Source organism: Pongo pygmaeus, chromosome 1 (assembly GCF_028885625.2).
Source record: "Pongo pygmaeus isolate AG05252 chromosome 1, NHGRI_mPonPyg2-v2.0_pri, whole genome shotgun sequence".
NCBI lineage: Eukaryota > Metazoa > Chordata > Mammalia > Primates > Hominidae > Pongo > Pongo pygmaeus.
In genome coordinates, this window is record NC_072373.2 from 185,571,651 (window position 1) to 185,595,833 (window position 24,183).

The 24,183-nt window shown below is 41.6% G+C and overlaps 1 protein-coding gene across 1 annotated transcript in view; it reads left to right on the plus strand.

Annotated features, from left to right (window-relative positions):
* EIF2B3 (eukaryotic translation initiation factor 2B subunit gamma) overlaps nucleotides 1–24,183 on the plus strand; it is a 140,673-nt gene that overhangs the window by 72,734 nt on the left and 43,756 nt on the right. The window contains exon 6 of the mRNA XM_054490475.2: nucleotides 23,060–23,149. Within this exon, the coding sequence (XP_054346450.1) occupies nucleotides 23,060–23,149 (90 nt within the window). The remainder of the gene's footprint in view (nucleotides 1–23,059; nucleotides 23,150–24,183) is intronic.

Here is a 24,183-nt window from a genome sequence, read left to right on the forward strand (position 1 = left end):
GAGCCCTTCCTTTTCTTTTTTTTTTTTTTTTGAGACAGAATCTTGCTCTGTCTCAAGGCTGGAGTACAGTGGCTCACTGCAGCCTCTGCCTCCTGGGCTCAATCAATCCTCCTACCTCAGCCTCCTGAGTAGCTACCACTATGGGTGTGCACCACCACACTTGGCTAATTTTTGTTTGTTTTTTGTTGAGATGAAGTCTCATTATATTGCCCAGGCTGGTCTCAAACCCCTGGGCTCAAATGATCCTCCCACCTTGGCCTCCCAAAGTGCTGGGATCACAGGAGTGAGCCACCATGCCAGGCCTGAGCCCTTCTTGAAAATAAAACCTCAACCAGCCTATAATCCTAGCACTTTGGGAGGCCAAGGTGGGAGGATCACTTGAGCCCTGGAGTTTGAGATCAGCCTGGGCAATATGGTGAGATCTTGTCTCTATTAAAAAAAAAAAAATAGCCAAGCATGGTGGCATATCCCTGTAGTCCCAGCTACTCCGGAGGCCAAGGTAGGAGGATTGTGTGAGCCCAGGAGGCAGAGGCTGCAGTGAGCCAAGATCATGCCACTGCACTCTAGCCTGGGTGACAGAGAGAGACCCTGTCTCAAAATTAAAATAAAATAAAATGCCAAGAATTGAGTCAAAGAATACGGTAATAGAGAAACCATGTTCATTAACATTTAGCCCATTTATATGTAGAACTGACACACAACAACTGTAGGAATTATGGTTGCAGAATGTAATTTAAATATCTTGAACCTGGACAACATAAAAATATAACTGCCAAAAATCAAGAGATAAAACTGTGGGAAGAAAAAACATTGCTAGATATTAATAACGTCATCTTTCATAGTAGGAAGTTAGAAAACATTAACAGACCTAAAAAAACCCATAATAATTCCAACCTCTTAATATTTTGTTCTTAAAATCTGTTTTTAGGCACAAGATCCTCTAAGAAATAGTGTCTTTAATGGTGAAGATATATTTACTATTTCCTTCATTTTTACTTTTTCTTTTTTCTTTTGTTAAATACCACTAAAATTGAATAGTCATTTTTATATTAAAAATAAAATTTTTAAAATAGCATTTTGTTTTTTGTAACAGTACATCTATTTGTATATGTACATAAAGAAGTGTCTATAATGATTGTTATTCCTGGGTAATAAGAATTAAAGCCAGGCACAGTGGCTCACTCCTATAATCCCAGCACTTTGGGAGACCTAGGCTGGAGAATCACTTTAGCCCAGGATTTCAAGACCAGCCTGGGCAACATAGCAGGACCTCATCTCTATAAATAATTTTTTTTAATTTGCTGGGCATGGCGGCACATGCCTCTAATCCCAGCTGCTTAGGTGGCTGAGGCAGGAGGATTGCTTGAGCCTGGGAGGACATGTCAGGCTGCAGTGAACTTCCATCATTCTTGAGAGAAATTACCTGGGAGGTCGAGGCTGCAGTGCGTTGTGATCATGCCATTGCATTCCAGCCTGGGCGACAGAGCGAGACCCTATCTCAAAAAATAATAATAATAATTTTTTTTTTTTTGAGACAGGGTCTCACTCTGTCACCCAGACTGGAGTGCAGCGACACAATCTCTGCTTACTGCAATCTCCACCTCCCAGGCTCAAGCAATTCTCCTGCCTCAGCCTCCCGAGTAGCTGGGATTACAGGCATGTGCCACTACCACTCAGCTAATTTTTGTATTTTTAGTAGAGACAGGGTTTCACCATGTTGGCCAGGCTGGTCTTGAACTGCTGACGTCAAATGATCTACCTGCCTCGGCCTCACAAAGTGCTGGGATTACAGGTGTGAGCCACCGCGCCTGGCCAAAAAAAATAATAAAATTTAAAATAATGGGTTGGGCATGGTGGCTCACGCCTGTAATCCCAGCACTTTGGGAGGTCGAAGCGGGCGGATCACAAGGTCAAGAGTTTGAGACCATCCTGGCTAACACGGTGAAACCGCATCTCTACTAAAAATACAAAAAATTAGCTGGGCGTGGTGGCGGGCGCTTGTAGTCCCAGCCACTTGGGAGGCTGAGTCGTGAAGCCGGGAGGCGGAGCTAGCAGTGAGCCAAGACTGCGCTAGTGCACTCCAGCCTAGGTGACAGAGCGAACTCTGTCTCAAAAGAAGGAAGGGAGGGAGGGAGGGAGGGAAGGAAGGAAGGAAGAAGGAAGGAAGGAAGGAAGGAAGGAAGGGAGGGAGAATTTTTTAAACTCTTAGTAATTCTCTAAAATCCTTGAATTCTGTAAGATAAGTACATCTTTTTTCATAAAATAAATGGGATGTTTCTTTTTTAAAAACAACATTTATGCTGAGATAGTAACGATTCTGGAATGTGGAAGTATTGGTGATTATTATTTTTTTCTTTGTACTTTTCTGTATTTTAAAAAATTTTCTGGCTGGGCACAGTGGCTCACGCCTATAATCCCAACACTTTGAGAGGCCAAGGTGGGCGGATCACCTGAGGTAAGGAATTTGAGACCAGCCTGGCTAACACAGTGAAACCCATTTCTACTAAAAATACAAAAAATTACCCAGGCATGGTGGCGCACACCTATAATCCCAGCTACTCGGGAGGCTGAGGCAGGAGAATCACTGAACCTGGGAAGCGGGGGTTGCAGTGAGCCGAGATCACGCCATTGCATTCCAGCTTGGGCAACAAGAGTGAAACTCTGTCTCAAAAAAAAAAAAAAAAAAAAAAAATTCCCAATTTAAAAAGTTTTAAAAGCAAGTAAGCCTGGGTGCGGTGGCTCACACCACTAATGTCCACTTTGAGAGACCAAGGCAAGAGAATCACTTGAGGCCAGGAGTTTGAGACCAGCCTGGGCAACATCCTGAGACTCCATCTCTACAAAAAGTTTTTGAAAAAATTACCTGGGCATGTTGACGTGTGCGTGTAGTCCCAGCTACTTGGGAGGCTGAGGCTGCAAAATCACTTGAACCCGGGAGGCGGAGGTTGCAGTGAGCCGAGATTGCGCCATTGCACTCCAGCTTGGGCAACAAGAGTGAGACTCCATCTAAAAAAAAAAAATTCCCAGTTTAAGAAGTTTTAAAAGCAAGTAAGGCTGGGTGCGGTGGCTCACACCTCTAATGTCCACTTTGGGAGACAGAGGCAAGAGGATCACTTGAGGCCAGGAGTTTGAGACCATCCTGGGCAACATCCTGTGACCCCATCTCAGTTTTTGAAGAATTACCTGGGCCTGGTGATGCATGCCTGTAATCCCAGCTACTTGGGAGGCGGAGACAAGAAGATCCCTTGCACTCAGGAGTTTGAGGCTACAGTGAACTTTTTTCATGCCACTGCACTCTAGCCTGGGTGACAGAGCGAGACCGTATCTGTACAAGATTTTTTTTTTTTTTTTTTTTTTTTTCATTAAAACAGGCAGCAGGGCCATCTAACTGGCAGGCTGTAGTTTGCTGACCCCACTCAGGTTCTTTTTTTTCTCCATAAAGAATATCTTGTGAGCACAGCTTGTTTCTTACGGTGGTCAGGATATAGCTGACTAGCTCTGGAATTCTGTGAAGAAAGAAGTAAGGGTTTTGTTTTGGATTTTTTTTTTCCTAAATCCATTTATCAAAATCAAAACGTAGGAAGCAGAGGGAGTTTTTTTGTATTTCAGAAAAGCTCGCCACAAGATGCAATTAAACAATAAATATCTCTTAATGTATTAAAAAATATGATCTTATTTGTAGCTATTAGGCTGGTGCAAAAGTAATTGCAGTTTTTGCCTTTTTTTTTTTTTTTTAAAGAAAAATCGCAATTGCTTTTGTAATATTTCTAGAATTACGAACTGCCACAGCTGGAAGGTCATTTAGTTAGTCCAGTCTTCTATATTTCAGGCAGTGATTCTGAAAGCAAGGAAGAAGGGGTTTTGTTCAATGTCGTATCTAGTTAGGGACAGAACTGGTCCTTATTCATGAGGACCATTCTACCTTCAGGAACATATCCTTCAAATCTGGTCAGACCACTGTTTTGGTATTTAAGGCAGAAGACTTTTTCCTTGAGGCAGGGGAGTTTATCTCAAAAGCTCATCAGCCTTGGTGGAAGATTCATTTATGCATGAAAAAGGTTAACAAACAATAGCAAGGGATATCAGATACTGAACAGTTATGGCCAACAGACAGTGTTCTAAGAATTCAAAGGAGGTATCTAATCCTAGGGGCTGAGGTGGTCAGGGAAACAGAATAGAATAATTGGGACTTGAAGGATTGATTTGGTCCAGATATGGAAAGGGACATGGGAAGCTAGCTGAATCCTATATGCGGAGAATGCCGTGAGCAAAGGTGGGGAAGGACAGTTTGACCTGAATGGAAGGTTCATGTTGGGAAACTTGAGGAGATAAGGCTGAGATGTTAAGTTGGTCTAAAAATAGAGAGCCTTGAATACCAGGGAATTATTAAAAACTTTTGAGGAAGGAAATGATTATTCAAATATAGGATTCTGAAAAAAAATAATTTGACAGAAGTATGTAGGATAGATTTAAGGTATATAAGACTTGAAAAGTATCACAGTGTTGCACTGCTAAATTCAAGACTCTCAAGGAATTCTGTCCTTTGGAATACAGAAAGGAAAACTAATTGTGATTAGCAATTATTATGTGAAATGAGGGACCTGACTCACTTGCATCCATCAAGCACTGATGTTTATGCTTTGTTCTGTATTAGAGATAGCAGCCTTAGACATTAAGTTCTTAAAAGCAAGACTCATGTTTCTCTGGTTACAACTAAAGGGTGGGTGGAGGTTGTTTTCTATTTTCTTTTTAACCTCTGTGGGAACTAGTTTATGGCTCCATACAATGGAGTGTTAGTAAATGCCTTAATTGTAATTACATTTGACAACGAGAGCAAGGCTTGGGCATGATGGGAGCAAAGAAGATGGACCTAGTCAGAGGTGAGGTGATAATGAAGAGCAGGTGGATGTGTCTTTTTCCTTCATAGATGTCAAGTTCAGGGCCTTGACTAAGCACTGGGGTCGTTGAGAGCAGATCTTCTGTCAGTTTCCTAAGACTAGGCTGCATTTTTAGTTGTTGGCAGATTTTTTTCCTTGTTCTTCTGATTTATAATCCACACCCCAGTGATTCAGGATCTTTGGTGTGTAGTTATAAAAGGGTTGCTGGCTGGATAAATATGCATAAAAATATTCTCTCATTCCTATGACCCTCTGGGGTGTTGTGCTCCTCCTGCCTCAAGTGAGATGCTGGTTAAAAGCTAATTAGATTCAGATTTTCAAGCGCTTTCTGATTATGAGAATACAGTACTTCCTTCTGTTTTTATCTTTTTTAAAACGCTGAATTTCCAAAGATGGAGGCTAGTTCCTAGTGGGCAAACACCAGTTACCTTGGATAAGGCCTTCATGTATATAGGAAAATCAGAAACTTCTTGTAAAGTTTTTTTAACTTTTGTAAATTGGGTTCAGTGTACACTGCTCAGGAGATGGGTGTGCCAAAATCTCACAAATTACCACTGAAGAACTTACTCATGTAACCAAATACCACCTGTTCCCCCAAAACCTATGAAAAAAAAATTGAAAAAAGAGAGAGAAAAGGACAATGATAGAATGTACATCCCATCAGTTTTCTCTTTCTGAGAGAGAGGCTGGGTGTGGTGGCTCACACCTGTAATCCCAGCGCTTTAGGAGGCTGAGGTGGGAGGATTGCTTGAGCCCAGAAGTTTCAGACCAGCCTGGGCAACATAGCAAGACTCATTTCTCTCTTTAAAAAAAAAAAGAAAGAAAGAAAGAAAAAAAAAGCATTAGTTGGGGGGGTGAGGAGGGATAAAATGTTTGCTTGATTTCAAAGACACTTGTTAGAATATGGTCAGGTGCAGAGGCAGCCTCCCCAGCAAGCTATTTAGTCATCAGTCAGTGCTAACAACTTTACCTCAAAGGGCCCAGATTCTTATGACCTTGTTGGATTTAAACAAAGCACAACACCTTTCCTACATGTCTGATTGTTGCATTTCTGACTTGGAGAGGCATTACATGTAGTAGGAAAGAATGTTCCTGGTAGAAAGAGCTTGTTACTGAAAATTCAAGTTCAGAGAATTTGCAGTCTAGTCTGGAGACAAACCAGCTGTGTGACCTTGAGCAAATAACTTTATTTTTCTAAGCCTCAGTTTCCCCCAGCAGAAATTGGCTTAGTTGGTCTTTAAAGAAACCCCCTCTCCAGCTCTAAAATTCCTGCTTTATTTCTGACAGACATATGTTTTTAATAGTTCATAAGTAAAAGATATTTGTGCCAAATATTTAATAAGAAAATCATGTAGCTTTTCCCCAATGTTACATTGTTTTCTTTTGAATAGTTGTCAAGCTTTTTTACTGGAAGAGTAATGAAAATATTAAAACAAGCTCCTAAAGGATATCTTTAAAATGGAATAAAATGTTCACAAGGTCATCTTGGAAGATTTAGACATCTATATCTGGGGAGTCAAGGACTTCAGTCAAGACCTCAAAGATCATGGTCAGATCTGTATTTCTGGGACTACAGATGATGAGAAATGGTTTAAACCCTTGATTATTTTCCCAATGGTATGGAAGTCTGGAAATACTATTTATGTAAATTAGTACCTCCACTGCTCCTAACCAGCCCTAATTCCCAAAATACCTCTCTTAATTTGCAGTTTGGGGTGGGGGCAGGTACAGAAGGGAAGAAGGGCTTGTGGAAGTTAGGATCACAGACCTTTCCCAAGGTATCTTGTCCAGTGTATTCTTACTCTTCTGTACTTTTAATTTACTTCTATAAAATGATATGGCTATAAGATAACCCATGTCAATATCTTTAAGTCTTTGCTTTGGAGCTGGCTATATAGACTTCAGAGAAAATCTTCCAGTCTCCTGCCTGGGTGGGTAAAAGCTGTGCTGTCAATTCCTGATCCTTTCTGGGTTCCTGAGATACAAATCAAGTTGCTTCTTAGCTTTCCTTATAGATGGTTTAGGATTCACCTTTCTTGGATATGCTAAATCTGTTACCACCACCATCCTTTTGTTTTCCAGCTTCCAAAATTTTGTCATTATCTCTTCTTGTGGTCTTTGTCCTTGTGGGTTTATGACTTAAAAAAAAAAAAAAAAATCTGTACTGACACTTCAATGAGTTTTCAGAAGGAGGATGGGTTAACGCTTATGTTTAATCTGCCATCTTTACCCAGAATCCTGTTTCCTTATTTCAGCCTCAAACCTTTCTAGTCCCTTACTACCACCACTCCTACCCTCTCTTTTTTCTCTCATTCTGTCTCTCTTTTCCCCCCTCATTTCCTTCTTCATCCAATCTAGGTCCTGTGCCTTCAGGCATTTCTCTCCAAGTCCAAAGTCTTTAGGAGAAATATGCACGGATATAAATCGGCAGCACTATAAATTCATGGTTCCTATCTTAGCTGAACCCTCAGAACCACTTCTGCATTCTTCCATTTGTCCTGGGCCAGCTTTCCACTCCTCTCAGAAGCTGTTCTCTACCATCACCATTCTCCTGTCAAAACGTGGGTCTGCTGATTTCCCCAGCTACCACATCCATGACTTTGCCTTTATTCAGACCCACCTTTGATTCCTTTCCTCCAGCATTAGAAGAAGAAGTTTGGGGCCAGTCCCTTCATTTATGCCTTTTACCCCCTTTCTTCTGTCACTCCTGGAACATTTTCTCCATTAGTTTTTTCAACACTCTCCAGAATTTTCAACTTTGCTTTCTACTCTCTTTACCCCAAACCTATAAATACATTGCTTGTAGAATAAAGCACAAATTCCTAAAGCCCTCAGTTATCTAATCATGCTTACCCCTCCAGCCTTATATCTCATCTTTACCTCTAACACAACCCCATTCTCAACATTCTATCAGTAGCTATGGAAAATTGCTTATAGTTCTCTTAACTTCTGCATTCCTTTTAATGTCTTTGTCCTTTTACTTTTCACCATTCCTGGTAATCCTTCAGCCAAAGTTACTCTTCTCTCCCTGGCTAAGTACCCGTTTTTCTTTCAAGACTCAGCTCAAATATCATTTTTCTGTGAAGATTTTCTAATCTTTCCTGTCATAGGCAGAACTGTGCTTCTTCCTTTGTGCTCCCCTATATACTGAAGAAAGTTCTGTGGTAACATCTATAACCCTGTATTGCTCTGGACTATAAGTTACATAAGGATAGTGGTTGTATTTTGTCTTTGTAGGTCTAAGGTCTAATACATGGCCTGACATATAGTAGGATCCCAATAAATTTGTTGGAAGAGGACATTAATGGAGCCAGAGTGTCATCTTCTGTTTGAATGTACTTTGACAACAGAGTCTTTATGGGCAGAGCTGAGACTTCTTAATCTTGTGTATTGGAGAAAGGGCTGAAACAGCATTATTTGTACCACATTCTTTAGATCAAAGCAGTCATAAGCCCAGCCCAGAGTCATGAGATGCAAAATAGACTCTACCTCATGATGGGAGGAGCTGCAAAGTCACTTTACAAAAGGATATGGGTACAGAGAGGGGAATAATTGTGGCCATCTTTTTTTTTTTTTTTTTTTTTTGAGATAGATTTTCGCTCTTGTTGCCCAGACTGGAGTGCAATGGCGCGATCTTGGCTCACCGCAAGCTACACCTCCCGGGTTCAAGTGATTCTCCTGCCTCAGCCACCGAGTAGCTGGCATGAGCCACCACGCCCGGCTAATTTTGTATTTTTAGTAGAGACAGGGTTTCTCCATGTTGGTCAGGCTGGTCTCGAACTCCCGACCTCAGGTGATCCGCCCACCTCAGCCTCCTAAAGTGCTGGGATTACAGGTGTGAGCCACCATGCCCGGCTGTGACCATTTTTAAAACAATCTACTGTAGTCCCAACTACCAAAGCATTTTTTGTTTGTTTTTGAGATGGAGTTTCGCTCTGTCGCCAGGCTGGAGTGCAATGGCACAATCTTGGCTCACTGCCACCTCCGACTCCCTGGTTCAAGCAATTCTCCTGCCTCAGCTTCCCAAGTAGCTGGGATTACAGGCACGCCCCTCCACGCCCAGCTAATTTTTGTATTTTTAGTAGAAACGAGGTTTCACCATGTTGGCCAGGATGGTCTTCATCGCCTGACCTCGTGATCAGCCCATCTCGGCCTCCCAAAGTGCTGGGATTACAGGCATGAGCCACTGCGCCCAGCCACTACCAAAACATTTTAAGCAGGGAATGACACAATCAAATTTGCGTTCGAAAGATAACTCTGGATGCAATATGGAGAAAGGATTGGAGTTGGGTAAGAGGAGATGCAGAGAGACCAAGTAAGGGAAGGTATTGTAGTAATCCAGGTAAGAAGTAATGGTAATTTGAACTAGGGTATTGACAGTGGAGTTGGAGAAAAGTAGATAGAGAAGGATTTAGCAGGTAAAATCTGAGGATTTGTTGTTTGAACCTTGGGGTTGAGAAGTGTAGTGGTGTCAAAAAAGACTCACATTTCAGGTTTGAGCAGCAGGATAATAATGAGATAGGAAGCACTGGGTTTGTGGCAGGGAGATCCGAAGTTCATTTGGGGATCCAGGTAAACAGGAGGAAGTCATATATAGACTCAGTGTTCAGAGGATAGGATTGTGCTTCAGATATACATTTGTAAGCATTAATATATAGATGTCAACTTTGTGTCTTGTACATACCTGGTACTTAGGAGAAAGTTATTTACCCAGCTGTTGAACCTCAAGGGTGGGGAATGTCTGAGCTAGGTTGTTTTATAATATCTTTTATCCCGGGCACGGTGGCTCATGCCTGTAATCCCAGCATTTTGGGAAGCTGAGGCGGGCGGATCACCTGAGGTCAGGAGTTCAAGACCAGCCTGACCAACATAATGAAACCATGTCTCTACTAAATACAAAAAATGAGCCGGGTGTGGTGGCGCATGCCTGTAATCCCAACTACTCGGAAGGCTGAGGCAGTAGAATCGCTTGAACCTGAGAGGCGGAGGTTGCAGTGAGCCGAGATCATGCCACTGCACTCCAGCCTGGGCAACAAGAGTGAAACTCTGTCTAATTTAGTATAACTCTAGCCATGCAGAAGCTGAAACAAAGCTTTGAGGCATGAACTCCTGAGTGATCCTTCACTGAACCTTTGCCATGACCATCTCCTACACAACCAGCTTGGAACCAGGCCTGAAGACAATAGGAATATTGCTTGTGTACTTGGGAGAATTCTGGTCAAGGCTGTCACAAGGCCAGCCTAGATTCATGAGATGAGAAAATAGACTCTACCTCATGATGGGCATGACCTGCTGAAATGTCATATTAGCTAGACCAGTGAGACTAGAGTGGAGTGCAAATTAATGTATCAGTTTTCCCCACCCAGTGTTGTATGGGCCGGACAGCTTAGAAGGATAGCTTGAAAGACGTAACACTCTTGGGCTCATCTTTGAGTAGAAGCTTCTTGTCAATGGTGCTGTGCAGAGTGCTTTCTTGAGCACCTCTTGGGGAGTGAGATGCTTCTAGATCTCAGCAGGTTCTGGCACGCTGAGTTGAGATGGGCGAGGGTGAACAGCAGTGTGATTCTGCCTAGGAAGGCTTTGCTAATTCCTGTGTTACTTACTAGACGTGTGGCTCTCATTAGTCTGTGTGATGGTTAGTTTTATGTATCAATTTTGCTAGTCTGTAGTACCCATTTATTCCATCAAACACTAATCTAGGTGTTGTTATGAAGGTATTTTTGTATGTAATTAATATCAACAATCCATTGATTTTAAGTAAGAGAGATTATCTCGGCTAATCTGGGTGGGCCTCATTCAATTAGTTGATAGGACTTTAAATCTAATCAGATCAGAAAACCAATTCCAAATAACACAGAACAAGTTCAGCAAACCCATCTTTAAAATTCTTTTTTTTTTTTTCCAGGACCACTTCTTGTAGCAATTTTTATATCAGAGAAACAGAAATGCTGTGAGTCATAGAGAATAAAGGATTTATTACACAATTATGGAAGCTCGTAGAGTAGTATATGTATGCTGTTGTTTCTGTGTCTAGTGTTGAGCCTGAAATCACTATCAGTCAGCCGAATCATCAGTCAGAAAGGAAAGCTGGATGTGGACAAGAACAAACCCACAAGGTCACCTAAAAACTGGACCTGGAGCAGCACTTGGAACTCTTAAGAATCCTTCCACTGTTGGCAGTCTCTGCTGCTTTGAGTCCAGGGTTTTCACCTCAACACAACTGCTTTTTTTGGAGAGGGCCTGAGCACCTCAGGGCTATGGTGTCATAGCCTACCCTGCTGAACAGGCAGACCTCTAGTTTGATAACTCCATATGCACTCCTAACAATCAAGAATCTGTTATTCCTACCACTTACAGTGCAACCAAGATCAGGCATTGGGATCGTATGGCTAGTGCCTTCCTATATAGCAAATACCAGATAGCCACACCACAGGTGCTTGCCCCAGCATCGCTTGTTAAAATTATAGGTAGCTAGTAAGTAGTAGCCATAGGTCATTCCCTTTTCCCTAGTTCTGAGCAAACTTGATTATTTCAAGCATATCTTGGTCTCTAGTTTCTTCTAAATTGCAGTGATTAGGGAATAGTGAATTAGCTCTGATTCTTTTAATGGGAGAGAAGATGCTTCTTTGTTGGAACATGTTTAAGATTGCCAAATCTGGCTGAGCGCGGTGGCTTACACCTGTAATCCCAGCACTTTGGGAGGCCGAGGTGGGCAGATCACGAGGGCAGGAGATCGAGACCATCCTGGCTAACATGGTGAAACCCCATCTCTACTAAAAATACAAAAAATTAGCCGGGCATGGTGGCGGGCACCTGTAGTCCCAGCTACTCGGGAGGCTGAGGCAGGAGAATGGCATGAACCCAGGGGGCAGAACTTGCAGTGAGCCGAGATCATGCCACTGCACTCCAGCCTGGGCAACAGAACGAGACTCCGTCTCAAAAAAAAAAAAAAAAAAAAAAAAGATTGCCAAATAAAGTAGAAGGTGATTATCTGAAGGTCTTCAAATAGAGGAGTTGTTTATGTTGCTGCATTGAACACTGCAAGATAGTTAGGTTACTGTAGGAGGCTTTTATCCTCATCCGAATTGTTATCTCTGGTTTTATGAGTAATTGTTTCAAGCTCCAGTTCCACTGGCATCTGAATTCAGAAGCCGTCCATGACACTTCCTTCTCTGTTAACATTCATATTTATGCAAAGAGAAGCCTGTGATAGAAGTAAGTTTCTCTTGTATTTGACTTTTTTGTGTGCAACTGGGTTTTCTTCATTCTGTTCTCACCCAATACTATTCTCTGATCCCCAAACTTTGAACTTAGCTTGGTTTGGAAAGAGTCATTCTGTGCAGCCATATAAGCTGGCAGGACACACTCAGTTTTTTGGGTTTTTTTGTTTGTTTGTTTTGTTTTCTTGAGATGGAGTCTGCCCTGTCTCCCAGGCTGGAGTACAGTGGCATGATCTCAGCTCACTGCAACCTCCACCTCCTGGGTTCAAGCAATTCTCCTGCCTCAGCCTCCTGAGTAGCTGAGATTACAGGTGCATGCCACCATACCTGGCTAATTTTTTTGTAGTTTTAGTAGAGACAGGGTTTTCCCATGTTGGCCAGGCTGGTCTCAAACTCCTGACCTCAGGTGGTCCATCCACCTTGGCCTCCCAAAGTGCTGGGATTATGGCATGAGCCACCACACCTAGCCAACACTCAGTTTAAATTAATGATGGCTTTCCTTCCTCACTGAGTCACTGTGGACTATATCAACATGCACACCAGTTCTCCCACTAGGCTAGAAATTCTTACGGTCTCATTCACAGCAATGCTGAAAATCTAAATGTGTTCACACAGGGTGTCTAGATGAATTTCAGTTTTTAAACATGCAGCTACTATAAACTGCTTTTCCTGTCAGCTCTTTTCTACCCACCCTTCTAGGAACTAAGCATTGTACAAGGAGCATATTGGGGAATAGAACTCCCAGTTGGCTTCTGCTGTACTTATGCAGTGAGCAGGATAAAAACAACTCAGTTCCTCCTACACACATGATGATGCTGGGAGCGGGGAAGAAGTGAGCAGACCTCAAGAACATTTGGCATTGCCCTGAGCCTGGGGACCTTTGTAGATTTGAAGGGAATGAGGATCTGAAAATCCCTGGAGATCTTTTGGGGGAAAATTAAAGATCTTGTTGTTAACTAAAGACCTTTTTTTAGAGTCACTAAGAGCTTTGGACATTTAAAGTACTAATTTTGTCTTTCATGGACATATTTCCTTCTTTCAAGACTGCCTTTCTGAACTGCTTTTTTTATTCCCTAGCTCTATGGTTCACAGATGTTTTGTACAATGTTCGTGGTACATATATCTTTGTGTTCAGTTTTCTTTAAATTAAAGCAAATCTCAGAAAAGTTCAAAGTATGCAGTCCTGCATAATCTCATAGACCAGTAGCTGTGTGTTAGTCTTTCTTACAGCTTCCCTAGAAATCCTAAAGCTTTGTCCCTGACATACAGTATGTGTTGTTAATATTTGGAACAAACTTGGGTAAATAAATATTGAAACACGGGTACAGCTTGGTTCTTGAACTCCTCGAAATTTAAAAGTAATCTGCCGAAAGCAGGCAGCTGCTTCTTTGGGAGCTATTTTATTTTATTTATTTTATTTTATTTTATTTATTATTTTATTTTATTTTTTTTAATTTTTTATTTTTTATTTATTTTATTTTATTTTATTTTAAGAGAGGGTCTCTTTTCTGTTGCCCAGGCTGGAGTACAGTGGTGCGTTCATGGCTCACAGCAGCCTTGAGCTCCTGGGCTCAAACAGTCCTCCCAACTGAGACGCCCAAGTAGCTGGGACCACAGGCACGCGCCACCACGCCTGGCTAATTTTTCTTTCTTTATTTTTTTGTGGAGACAAGGTCTCCTTATATTGCCCAGGCTGGTCTTGAACTCCTGAGCTTGAGCAGTCCTCCCACATTGGCTTCCCAAAGTGTTGGGATTACATGCATGAGCCACTGCGCCCAACTGGGAACATTTCTTTCTTTCTTTCTTTCTTTTTTTTAATTATTTTGAGACAGGGTCTTGCTTAGTCACCCAGGTGCTGGGGTGCAGTAGTGCAATCATAGCTCACTGCAGCCTCGACTTCCTGGGCCCAAGTGGTCTAAGAGGGCAGCTCTCACAGATCTATAGGATTACCACAAACCCTGTTAGAATCTCAGTTGGATTTTTTTGCTGAAATTGACAAGCTGATCTTAAAAGTTATATGGAAATACGAAGAACACAGAATATCCAGAACATCGTTGAAAAACAACAAAAAAGTTGAAGAAATTATGCTTCCCAGGCTCAAAACTTACTATAAAGCTATGGTAGTCAAGACAAGTATGGTACTGGCATAAGGACAGACAAACAGATCTGTGGAACAGAACTAAGAGTCCAAAAATAAACCCTTAGGTTTATGGTCAATTGATTTTCACCTGAGATGCCCAGGCAACTCAACAGGGAAAGGATAGATTTTTACACAAATTGTGCTAGAACAGTTTGATCCTTACTTGCAGAAAGATTGATTTAGAACCTTACCTTACTTCATACAGAAAAAAGAAAATGGATTACAGACCTAACATGAGAGCTAAAACTGTAAGAGTTGTATAAATTTTATTTCTTAAAAATTAAAGATTTTGAACCCCAAAGACACTATTAAGAAAATGAGGGCCGGGTGCAATGGCTCATGCAGGTAATCCCAGCATTTTGGGAGGCCAAACCAGGTGGATTGCTTGAACCAGGAGTTCAAGACCAGCCTGGGGAACATGGCAAAACCCGTCTCTACAAAGAAAATGCAAAAATTAGCCAGATGTGGTGTTGCACACCTGTAGTCCCAGCTACTCAGGAGGCTGAGGAGGGAGGATCACCTGAGCCCAGGGAGGTTGAGGGGGCAGTGAGTTGTGATCACGCCACAGCACTCCAGCCTGAATGACAGAGTGAGACCCTGTCTCAAGAAAAAAAAAAAAAAAGGCCAGGCCCATGCCTATAATCCCAGCCTATAAAGTAGCTCATGCCTATAATCCCAGCACTTTGGGAGTCTGAGGCAGGAGGACCACTTGGGGCAGGGAGTTTGAGAAGAGCCTGGGCAACAAAGCGAGACCCTATTTCTATAAAAAATCTTAAAGGGACCGGGCTCAGTGGCTCATGCCTGTAATCCCAGCACTTTGGGAGGCCGAGGCGGGTGGATCACCTGAGGTCAGGAGTTTGAGACCAGCCTGGCCAACATGGCGAAGCCCCATCTCTACTGAAAATACAGAAATTAGTTGGGCATGGTGGTGGACACCTGTAATCTCAGCTCCTCGGGAGGCTGAGGCAGGAGAATCCCTTAAACCTGGGAGGCGGGGGTTGCAGTGAGCCAAGATCGCGCCATTGCACTGCAACCTGGGCAACAAGAGCAAAACTCTGTCTCAAAAAAAACAATTATTTTTTTTAATTAGCCAGGCATGGCACGAGCCTGTAGTCCCACCTCTTTGGGAAACTGAGGCATTAGGATCACTTGAGCCCAGGAGTTCTAGGCTGCAGTTTTGATCATGCCTGGGTGATGGAGCGAAACCCTATCTCTGAGAAAAGAAAGAAAATAAGGAAATGAAAAGATAAGAACTCTTCCAACTCAAAAAAATCACTAACAACCTAATTTCAAAATAGGCAAAAGACTTGAATGAACATTTCACCAAAGAAGACACACAAATGGCTAACAAGAACATGAAAAGATCCTCAACATCATGTCATAGGGAAGTGCAAACCAAAACCTTGATGATACCACTTCACACCCATTAGAATGGCTATAGTTTTTTTTTAAGTGACAGAAAAAGCAAATCTATAAATCTATAGAGACAGGAGGCAGATTAGTGATTGCCTGAGATGTAATAAGAAAGGGGATTGGGTTTTTTTTTATTATTATTTCAACTGTTATTTAGATGTGCAAGTATGTTACATGGTATATTGTGTGATGGTGAGATTTGGGTGCGATTGAACCCATCACCCAGGTAGTGAGCATAGAACAAAACAGGTATTTTTTCAACTCTTGCTCTCCTCCCTCCCCCCAGTTATGTATCCTAGTTGTCTATTGTTCCCTCTTTTTTTTTTTTTTTTTTTTTTTTTTTGAGATGATTCTCGCTCTGTTGCCTAGGCTGGAGTGCAGTGGCATGATATCAGCTAACTGCAACCTCTGCCTCCTGGGTGCAAGCAATTCTCCTGCCTCAACCTCCTGAGTAGCTGGGATTACAGGTATATGCCACCACACCCGGCTAATTTTTGTATTTTTAGCAGAGACGGGGTTTCACCACGTTGGCCAGGCTGGTCTCAAACTCCTAACCTCAAGTGATCCACCCACCTCGGCCTCCCAAAGTGCTGGGATTACAGATGTGAGCCACTGTGCCCAGACTATTGTTCCCATCTTAATGTCCATGTGTATCCAGTGTTTAGCTCCCACTTATAAGTGAGACCGTGTGATATCTGGTTTTCTGTTTCTACATTGCTTTGTTTAGGATAATGGCCTCCAGCTGCATCCATGTTGCTGCAAAGGACATGATTTTGTTCTTTTTTATAGCTGCATAGTATTTCATTATATATATTGCACTACATTTTCTTTATCCAGTCCACTGTTGATGGGCACCTAGGTTGAATCCATGTCTCTGCTATTGTGACTAGTACTGTGATGAATGCAAGGGCACTTGTCTTTTTGGTAGAACAATTTCTTTTCCTTTGGATGTATACCTAGTAATGGATTGCTGGGTTGAGTGGTAGTTCTAGTTTTAGTTCTTTGAAATATCTCCAAACTGCTTTCCACAGTGGCTGAACTAGTTTACATTCCCACCAACAGTATATAAACATTTCTTTTTCTCCACAGTCTCACCAGCATCTGTTGTTGTTGTTGTTGTTTGACTTTTTAATAGTAACCATTCTGACTGGCATGAGGTGGTATCTCATTGTGGCTTTGATTTGTATTTCTCTGATGATTAGTGATGTTGAGCATTTTTTCATGTGTTTGTTGTCTGCCTGTATGTCTTCTTTTGAGAAGTGTCTGTTCATGTCCTTTGCCGACTTTTTAATGGGGTTATTTTTTGCTTGTTGATTTAAGTTCTTTATAGATGCTTGATATTACACCTTTGTCAGTTGCATAGTTTGAGAATATTTCCTCCCATTCTGTAGGTTGTCTGTTTACTCTGTTGCTAGTTTCTTTTGCTGTGCAGAAGCTCTTTAATGAGGTGGAAAGGGGAATGTTTGATTATAAACAGACATGTGAGATCTTATTTGAGTAAAAGAAATGTTCTGTAACTGGATTGTGGTGATAGTTTTAGAGCTCTGTACATTTTCTAAAAATCATTAAATTGTATGTCTAAAACAGGTGAATTTTATGGTATGTAAATTATACTTCCATAAAGCTGTTTGTTTTGTTTTGTTTAAGACAGAGGCTGAGGGCAGTGGCTCATGCCTGTAATCCCAGCACTTTTAGAGGGCAAGGTAGGAGTATTGCTTGAGGCTGGGAGTTCAAGATTAGCCTGGGCAACATGGTAAAGCCCCATACAAAAATACAAAATTAGCCAGGTGTGGCAGCTTGCACCTGTGATCCTAGCTACTTGGGAGGCTGAGGTAGGGGGATTGCTTGAACTGAAGTGTTGGAAGCTACAGTGAGCTAAGATAGTGCCACTGCATTCTAGCCTGGGTGACAGAGTGAGATCCCATCTCTAAACAAATAAGTAAAACTAAAAGACACTAAGATAAAGCAATCAGCCAAATTCAGAACATGGATGTTCTATAAGACAGGTAACCCAATCTAACAGATTAATGGCTTCGTAGGGGAATAAGAAAGGGGAATTTTTTTTTTTTTAAGAGTCAAGGTCTCGGTCAGGTGTGGTGGCCCATGCCTGTCATCCTAGCATTTTGGAAGGCCAAGACAGGAGGATCCCTTGAGCCCAGGAGTTCAAGACCAGCCTGGACAACATAGTGAGACCCTGTTACAAATAATTTGAAAAGTTAACTGGGCATGGTGAGGCATGACTGTAGTCCTAGCTACTCAGAAGGTTGAGGCAGGAGAATAGCTTGAGCCGAGGAGTTCAAGGCTACACTGAGCTGTGATTGCCCCACTCCACTCCAGTCTGGACAACAGAGCAAGACCCTGTATCAGACACACACACACACAGAGAGAGAGAGAGAGAGAGAGATGCCCAGACTAGCTTCCCCTGTAGCTGGAACTACAGGCATGCGCCACCTCACCCAGCTGTAATTTTTAAAAATGAAATAAGCAAATGTAGCCAGGCACAGTGGCTCACGCCTGTAATCCCAGCACTTTGGGAGGCTGAAGCACTGGCCAGGAGTTGGAGACCAGCCTGGCCAGTACGGTAAAACCCCATCTCTACCAAAAATAAAAAATTAGCTAGGTTTAGTGGTATGTGCCTGTAACCCCAGCTACTCTGGAGGCTGAGGTAGGAGAATCACTTGAACCTGGGAGGCAGAGGTTGCAGTGAGCCGAGATCATGCCGCTGCACTCTAGCCTGGGTCACAGAGCAAGACTCCATCTCAAAAAAGTAAAATAAGCAAATATAATGTGAGAACTTTAATGGATCTTAAATCAGATAAACCAGATGGAAAAAGACAAATCAATACAGATAGAATACTAGATGACATTATTAAATCATTGATAATGACATCAAAATTATATTGTAAAGTTCTTAGCAATTAGAAATATATACTGCACATACTGAAATATTTATAGGTAAAATGACACAATATCTGGCATTTGCTTTAAAATACTGTATAGTTTGCTAGGATTGCCATAACAAAGTACATACACTGGGTGACTTAGAACAGCAGAAATTTATTGTCTTACAGTTCTGGAGGGTAGAAGTCCAAAATCCAAGGTGTCAGCAGGTGGTTCCTTCTGAGGGTGGTAAGGGAGAATCTGTTCATGCCTCTCTCCTATCGTCTAGCAGCCTCAGGCATCTTTGGCTTATAGATGACATTCTCCCCATATCTCTACCTCATCTTCCCTCTACATGTCTGTCTCTGTGTCCAAATTTCCCATTTTATAAGGACACTACCTGTATTGGATTAATGCCCCCCCGCCAGAAAAAAAAAGACTTCATCTTAACTTGATCATCTGCAAAGACTCCATTTCCAAATATGATCATATTTACAGGTACTGGAAGGTTACGACTTCAGTATCTTTTGTGGAGAACACAATTCAACTCATAATAAGTACTATAGCAAAAATAAAAAAGATTGGCAAAATGTTGATAATTATTCAACCTGATTGATGGATATATGAGAATTTATCCTGGAGTTTATGTATATTTGAAATTTTCTTTCCTTAAAATAATTTTTTTAAGAAGTGTATGTGTAAAAGCAGAGACTTGAATAAATATTTATACACCCATGTTCATAGCATTACTCACAATGGCCAAAAGGTGGAAGAAACCCACATGTTCATCAACAGATGAATGGATAAACAAAATGTGGTATATACATACAAGGGAATGTATTCAGCCTTAAAATGGAAGGAAATTTTGACACATGTTGCAACGTAGATAAACCTTGACAACTTTATGTTAAATGAAATAAGCCAGTCACAAAAGAATAAATATTGTATCATTCCTCTTTTTTGAGACAGAGTCTCACTCTGTCACCCAGGCTGGAGTGCAGTGGTGTGATCTCGGCTCACTGCAACCTCTGCCTCCCGAGTTCCAGCGATTCTCCTGCCTCAGCCTCCTGAGTAGCTGGGATTAAAGGCATGCGCCACCACACCTGGCTAATTTTTGTATTTTCAGGAGACATGGGGTTTCACCATGTTGGCCAGGCTGGTCTCGACCTCCCGACTTCAGGTGATCCACCCACCACAGCCTCCCAAAGTGCTGGGATTACAAGTGTGAGCCACTGCACCCAGCCTTTTTTTTTTTTTTTTTTTTTTTTTTTTTGAGACAGTCTTGCTTGTTGCCCAGGCTGGAGTGTAGTGGCAAGATCTCAACTCACTGCAACCTCCACCTCCTGAGTTCAAGTAGTCCTCCTACCTCAGCCTCCCGAGTAGCTGGGACTACAAGCATGTACCACCACACCCGGCTATTTTTTGTATTTTCAGTAGAGACGGGATTTCACCATGTGGGCCAGGCTAGTCTGAAACTCCTGACCTCAAGTGATCTGCCTACGTCGGCCTCCCAAAGTGCTGGGTTTACAGGCATGAGCCATCACACCAAGTCTGCAGTGGTAGATTCATAGGTGCGTTTAATTCCAAAAATCATTTTTCAGAAGTAATTTCATCTTCCTCATTACACTGCACTATAGTACTGCATTATGTACTTTTTTGTTTTCTTTCGAGACAGGATCTCCCTCTGGTGCCTAGGCCGGAGTGTAGTGGCACAATCATGGCCCACTGCAGCCTTGACCTCCCAGGCTCAAGTGATTCTCCTGCCTCAGCCTCCCACGTAGTTGAAGCCACAAGTGTGCACTACCACACCCAGCTAATTTTTAAATTTTCAGTAGAGACAGGTCCTTTCTATGTTGCCCAGGTGGTCTTGAACTCCTGAGCCCAAGCATTCCTCCTGCCTTGGCCTCCCAAAGTGATTACAGGTGTGAGCTACCATGCCTGGCCTACTTTTAATAAATGTCTTATTCATTTCCATTTATTGATTTCTTTCTGTATTATATATAGACTCAAAACATCATCCTGGCCCAGAGCCATAAGCCAGTTATTCACATTTCATTTGTACCTCTTTGAGGTTTTTGGTTTTGTTTTGTTTTAAAATATCAATCTTTATTTCTAATATCATTCTAAAATAATAAAATGAAAAAAGGCAACCTCCTTTTTGGCAACTTAAATGTCATTAATGTCCCAGTCCCAAGATTTATATTCACTACACATTTAATCTGAAAGGAAAAAAAAATCTCCAAATCACCCATTTCTGTTCCTGCAACATATTCCAGCCTGGTAGCTAGTTACATCTCTATCTTCAAGTATATCAATTACATTTTTGGAACATTTTGTCTTTTAAAAAATGGAAGAATAAGAGTTTTTTTAAACTGAAAAAGCACTTATAAAATACTATGTAGATTTTATGCCGTATATACTAGGGGTTGATAACAGTTTAGAAGATACTTATTCAGACTTTTAAGTTATTTGTATGCTGGCTGGATCAGTACAAGTTGACTCAACTATAAAAATTAGAGTAATATATCTACCTCAGAAGGTAGTTGTGAAAATTAAATAATATGGAGTATATGAATAATGAAAGGAATTTATAAGCCAAGGGAGTGAACAGGAGATTGCAGCTCTACAAATTGGTTAGATCAAAAGAGAGAAATATTAAGATGTGGAGTTCAAATGAAACACTGGTACCACAAATCACATTTGCTACAGTCACACTCACATTTGCTACAATCTATTCCTTGAGGAATTTCTTAGAACTTGAGAATTTCAGAAAGTTAAACCGGGAAAGTACCTTTTACTTTCCTCTTCATCCTCACTTTATCCATTAATTAGCTTGTGTATGGTATGGGTGTGGGATTCCCAAGTCTCTGACTCTTCTATTGTACTTTTCCCAAAAGAATAGAAGCCCAGCATGGTACACCATAACTTATTCGATAAATTGCTTCTGGGGTATCTAGATCCCATGATAATAATAAGGCAGCCAGGTGTGGTGACTCATGCCTGTAATCCCAGCACTTTGGGAAGCCAAGGCAGGGGGATTGCTTGAGCTCAGGAGTTCAAGACCAGCCTGGGCAACATAGCGAGACCTTGTCTCTACTAAAAATAAAAGAAATTAGCCAGATGTAGTGGTGCATTCCTGCAGTCCCAGCTACAGGAGGCTGAGGCAGGAGGATCACTTGAGCCCAGGAGATAGAGGCTACAGTGAGCAATGATTGTGCCACTGCACTCCAGCCTAGGCAAGTGGCTGTCTCCAGCCAGAGCAAGACCCTGTCTCTAAAAGTAAAAATAAAAACCTGCAAGGCAGTCAAAGCCAAGCAACACAGAGTTAGAAGACAACCAGGCATCTATGACTGGAATCTTCTTCTTTTTTGTTTTTTTACCATACTCCCCTTCCCTGGGTGTTTATTTTTATTAAATAAAATGACCTCAGACATTACAAGCATGGCATTTTTTACACCTACGCAGATGCCTTAATTTGACCTCATTTATTCATTTATTTGTTTATTCAACAACTATTTATTGAACATTTACTCTGTGTCAGGCACAATGCTAAGTGCTAAGGATGTGAAGATAAATCTCTGCTCTACTGAATTTCCGTCTAGTGGGAGAGAGAGACAAGTGAATAGTCTGTTTCTTTACTGTATGTTAAGTTATCCAATAGAGGTAGATACCAAGTTTTGTGGGAGCTGTTGTCGGTGAAGGATTCCTAGAGGAAGTGTATCCTGGAGTGATTCCTGAGGAATAAATAAGAGTAGGAAGTTAGGATTATTCATAGAATTTTACTCCATCTTCTGTGAAGATGGAGAATACATACCAAATTGTGGAGGCAAAAGAAAGCATGGCATGGTCTGAGGAAAATAGGATAATTAGGGTAGAAGCAGGAAAATGTTTGTTACAAGAATTGTGTGTAAGAATTTATAATAGAGGCCAGGTGTGGTGGCTCACACCTGTAATCCCACCACTCTGGGAGGCTGAGGTGGGTGGATCACTTGAGACCAGGAGTTCGAGACCAGCCTGGCCAACATGGTGAAACCCCATCTCTACTAAAATACAGAAATTAGCTGGGCATGGTGGTGTACAACTATAGTTTCAGCTACTCGGTAGGCTGAGGCACAAGAATTGCTTGAGTCTGGGAGACAGAGCTTGCAGTGAGCCAAGATCATGCCACTGCACTCCAGCCCAGGCAACAGAGCAAGACTGTCTCAAAAAAAAAAAGTTAACGATCAAATAGAAGAAGGTAGATTATCAGTGATATAATATCTCACCAGATTTCTTTAGAATCGTAAAAGCCTCAGAAAGTATGCCATAGGGTTTCTAGGGAAAAGACCTTTTATGTTGGTAGGGTCAGGGCTGGGGTCCACTGTCCTGGTCTCCCCAGAAAGGGGTGTAAGCAGCATGCCTCTGACCCTCATAAACTTACCAGTGCCTACTACCTGATAATAGAATGGAGACCATGTTACCTGATTGTGAGCCTCTTCTTTTTTTTTTTTTTTTTTTTTTTTTTGCAGGCACCCTAGAATACGTTTCCACACGGGTCTTGTGGATGCCCACCTCTACTGCTTGAAAAAATATGTCGTGGATTTCCTAATGGAAAATGGGTAAGAAAAAGGGTGGTAGAGTGAAACCTACAATGATTAATAAACTACTTTGTGAATTCCTTAAGTTTTAAACCTTCATAATTTAGATAACCAGTTTCTAAAATTAGCACAATTGCACAGTTAGTTCTCATTTTTGTTTTAGGAATGAAATTATGTCATCAATATAGTGTTGTTTTATCTGTACCACAGAGTCCCCTGCTTATATTTTTGCAGCATGTGTTATAATAAATCAGCAAAATGTTTTGTAACACTTATAGTAACCCATGATGCCTCTTTCTTCCCAGTTCCAGGCTCTTCTTCCCTCCTTTGACAGGAGCGAGCTCCACAGCCCTTATGCTATTTGTATCTAATTACATGTTCTCCTAGGCAGTTATCCTGTAGATGGGCCCTCTTAGCAAAGGGCTAGAGACTTAACCATAGAAGAGAAAAAGGACAGCAAATTTCCCCCCAATTTTAGAAAAGAAGGCCACTTCAATGAGTGCAGAGAAACAAAATTTGGCACATTTTCTGATTTTTTTGTTTGTTTGTTTTAGAACAGAATTGTAGGACTTAAATAGTTTCCAGAGATTGTGTCTGGCAGATCACCGGACTTGAGTTTTCAAAGAGAAAACCCCTTTTGCAGTTGATCTCAAGGATTTTTTATAAGAAAAGCAGCTACAGTCCTCAAAGGAACAGGTGGGAAAAGATTTAATAACTGCATGGTTAAGAATAGGAGCAGCTAGCTTCCTTTCATGACTGCTGGGTAAGTTTGGAAAGTTCACCAGTGCTATCCAAGGCAGAAACTTATCTAGGTGAACAGATACCACAGTACCAAGAGGTATCTCAGACCATCTGGAGAAAAGAATTTGAGAACCTGAGTTTAAATGCTAGCTCTGCCTTTGGCTGATGGACTTGAATATATATCGGAATATTAAGAGGAAGGAAGATTGTTCCCCTGCCCAGTATGATCTTTCTTGCAGTGTCCTACCTGTCACCCCCCACAACACTTGCTAAGTTCCTGTGGAGAGGCCCATGTAGAGCCAATGGTAAAACAA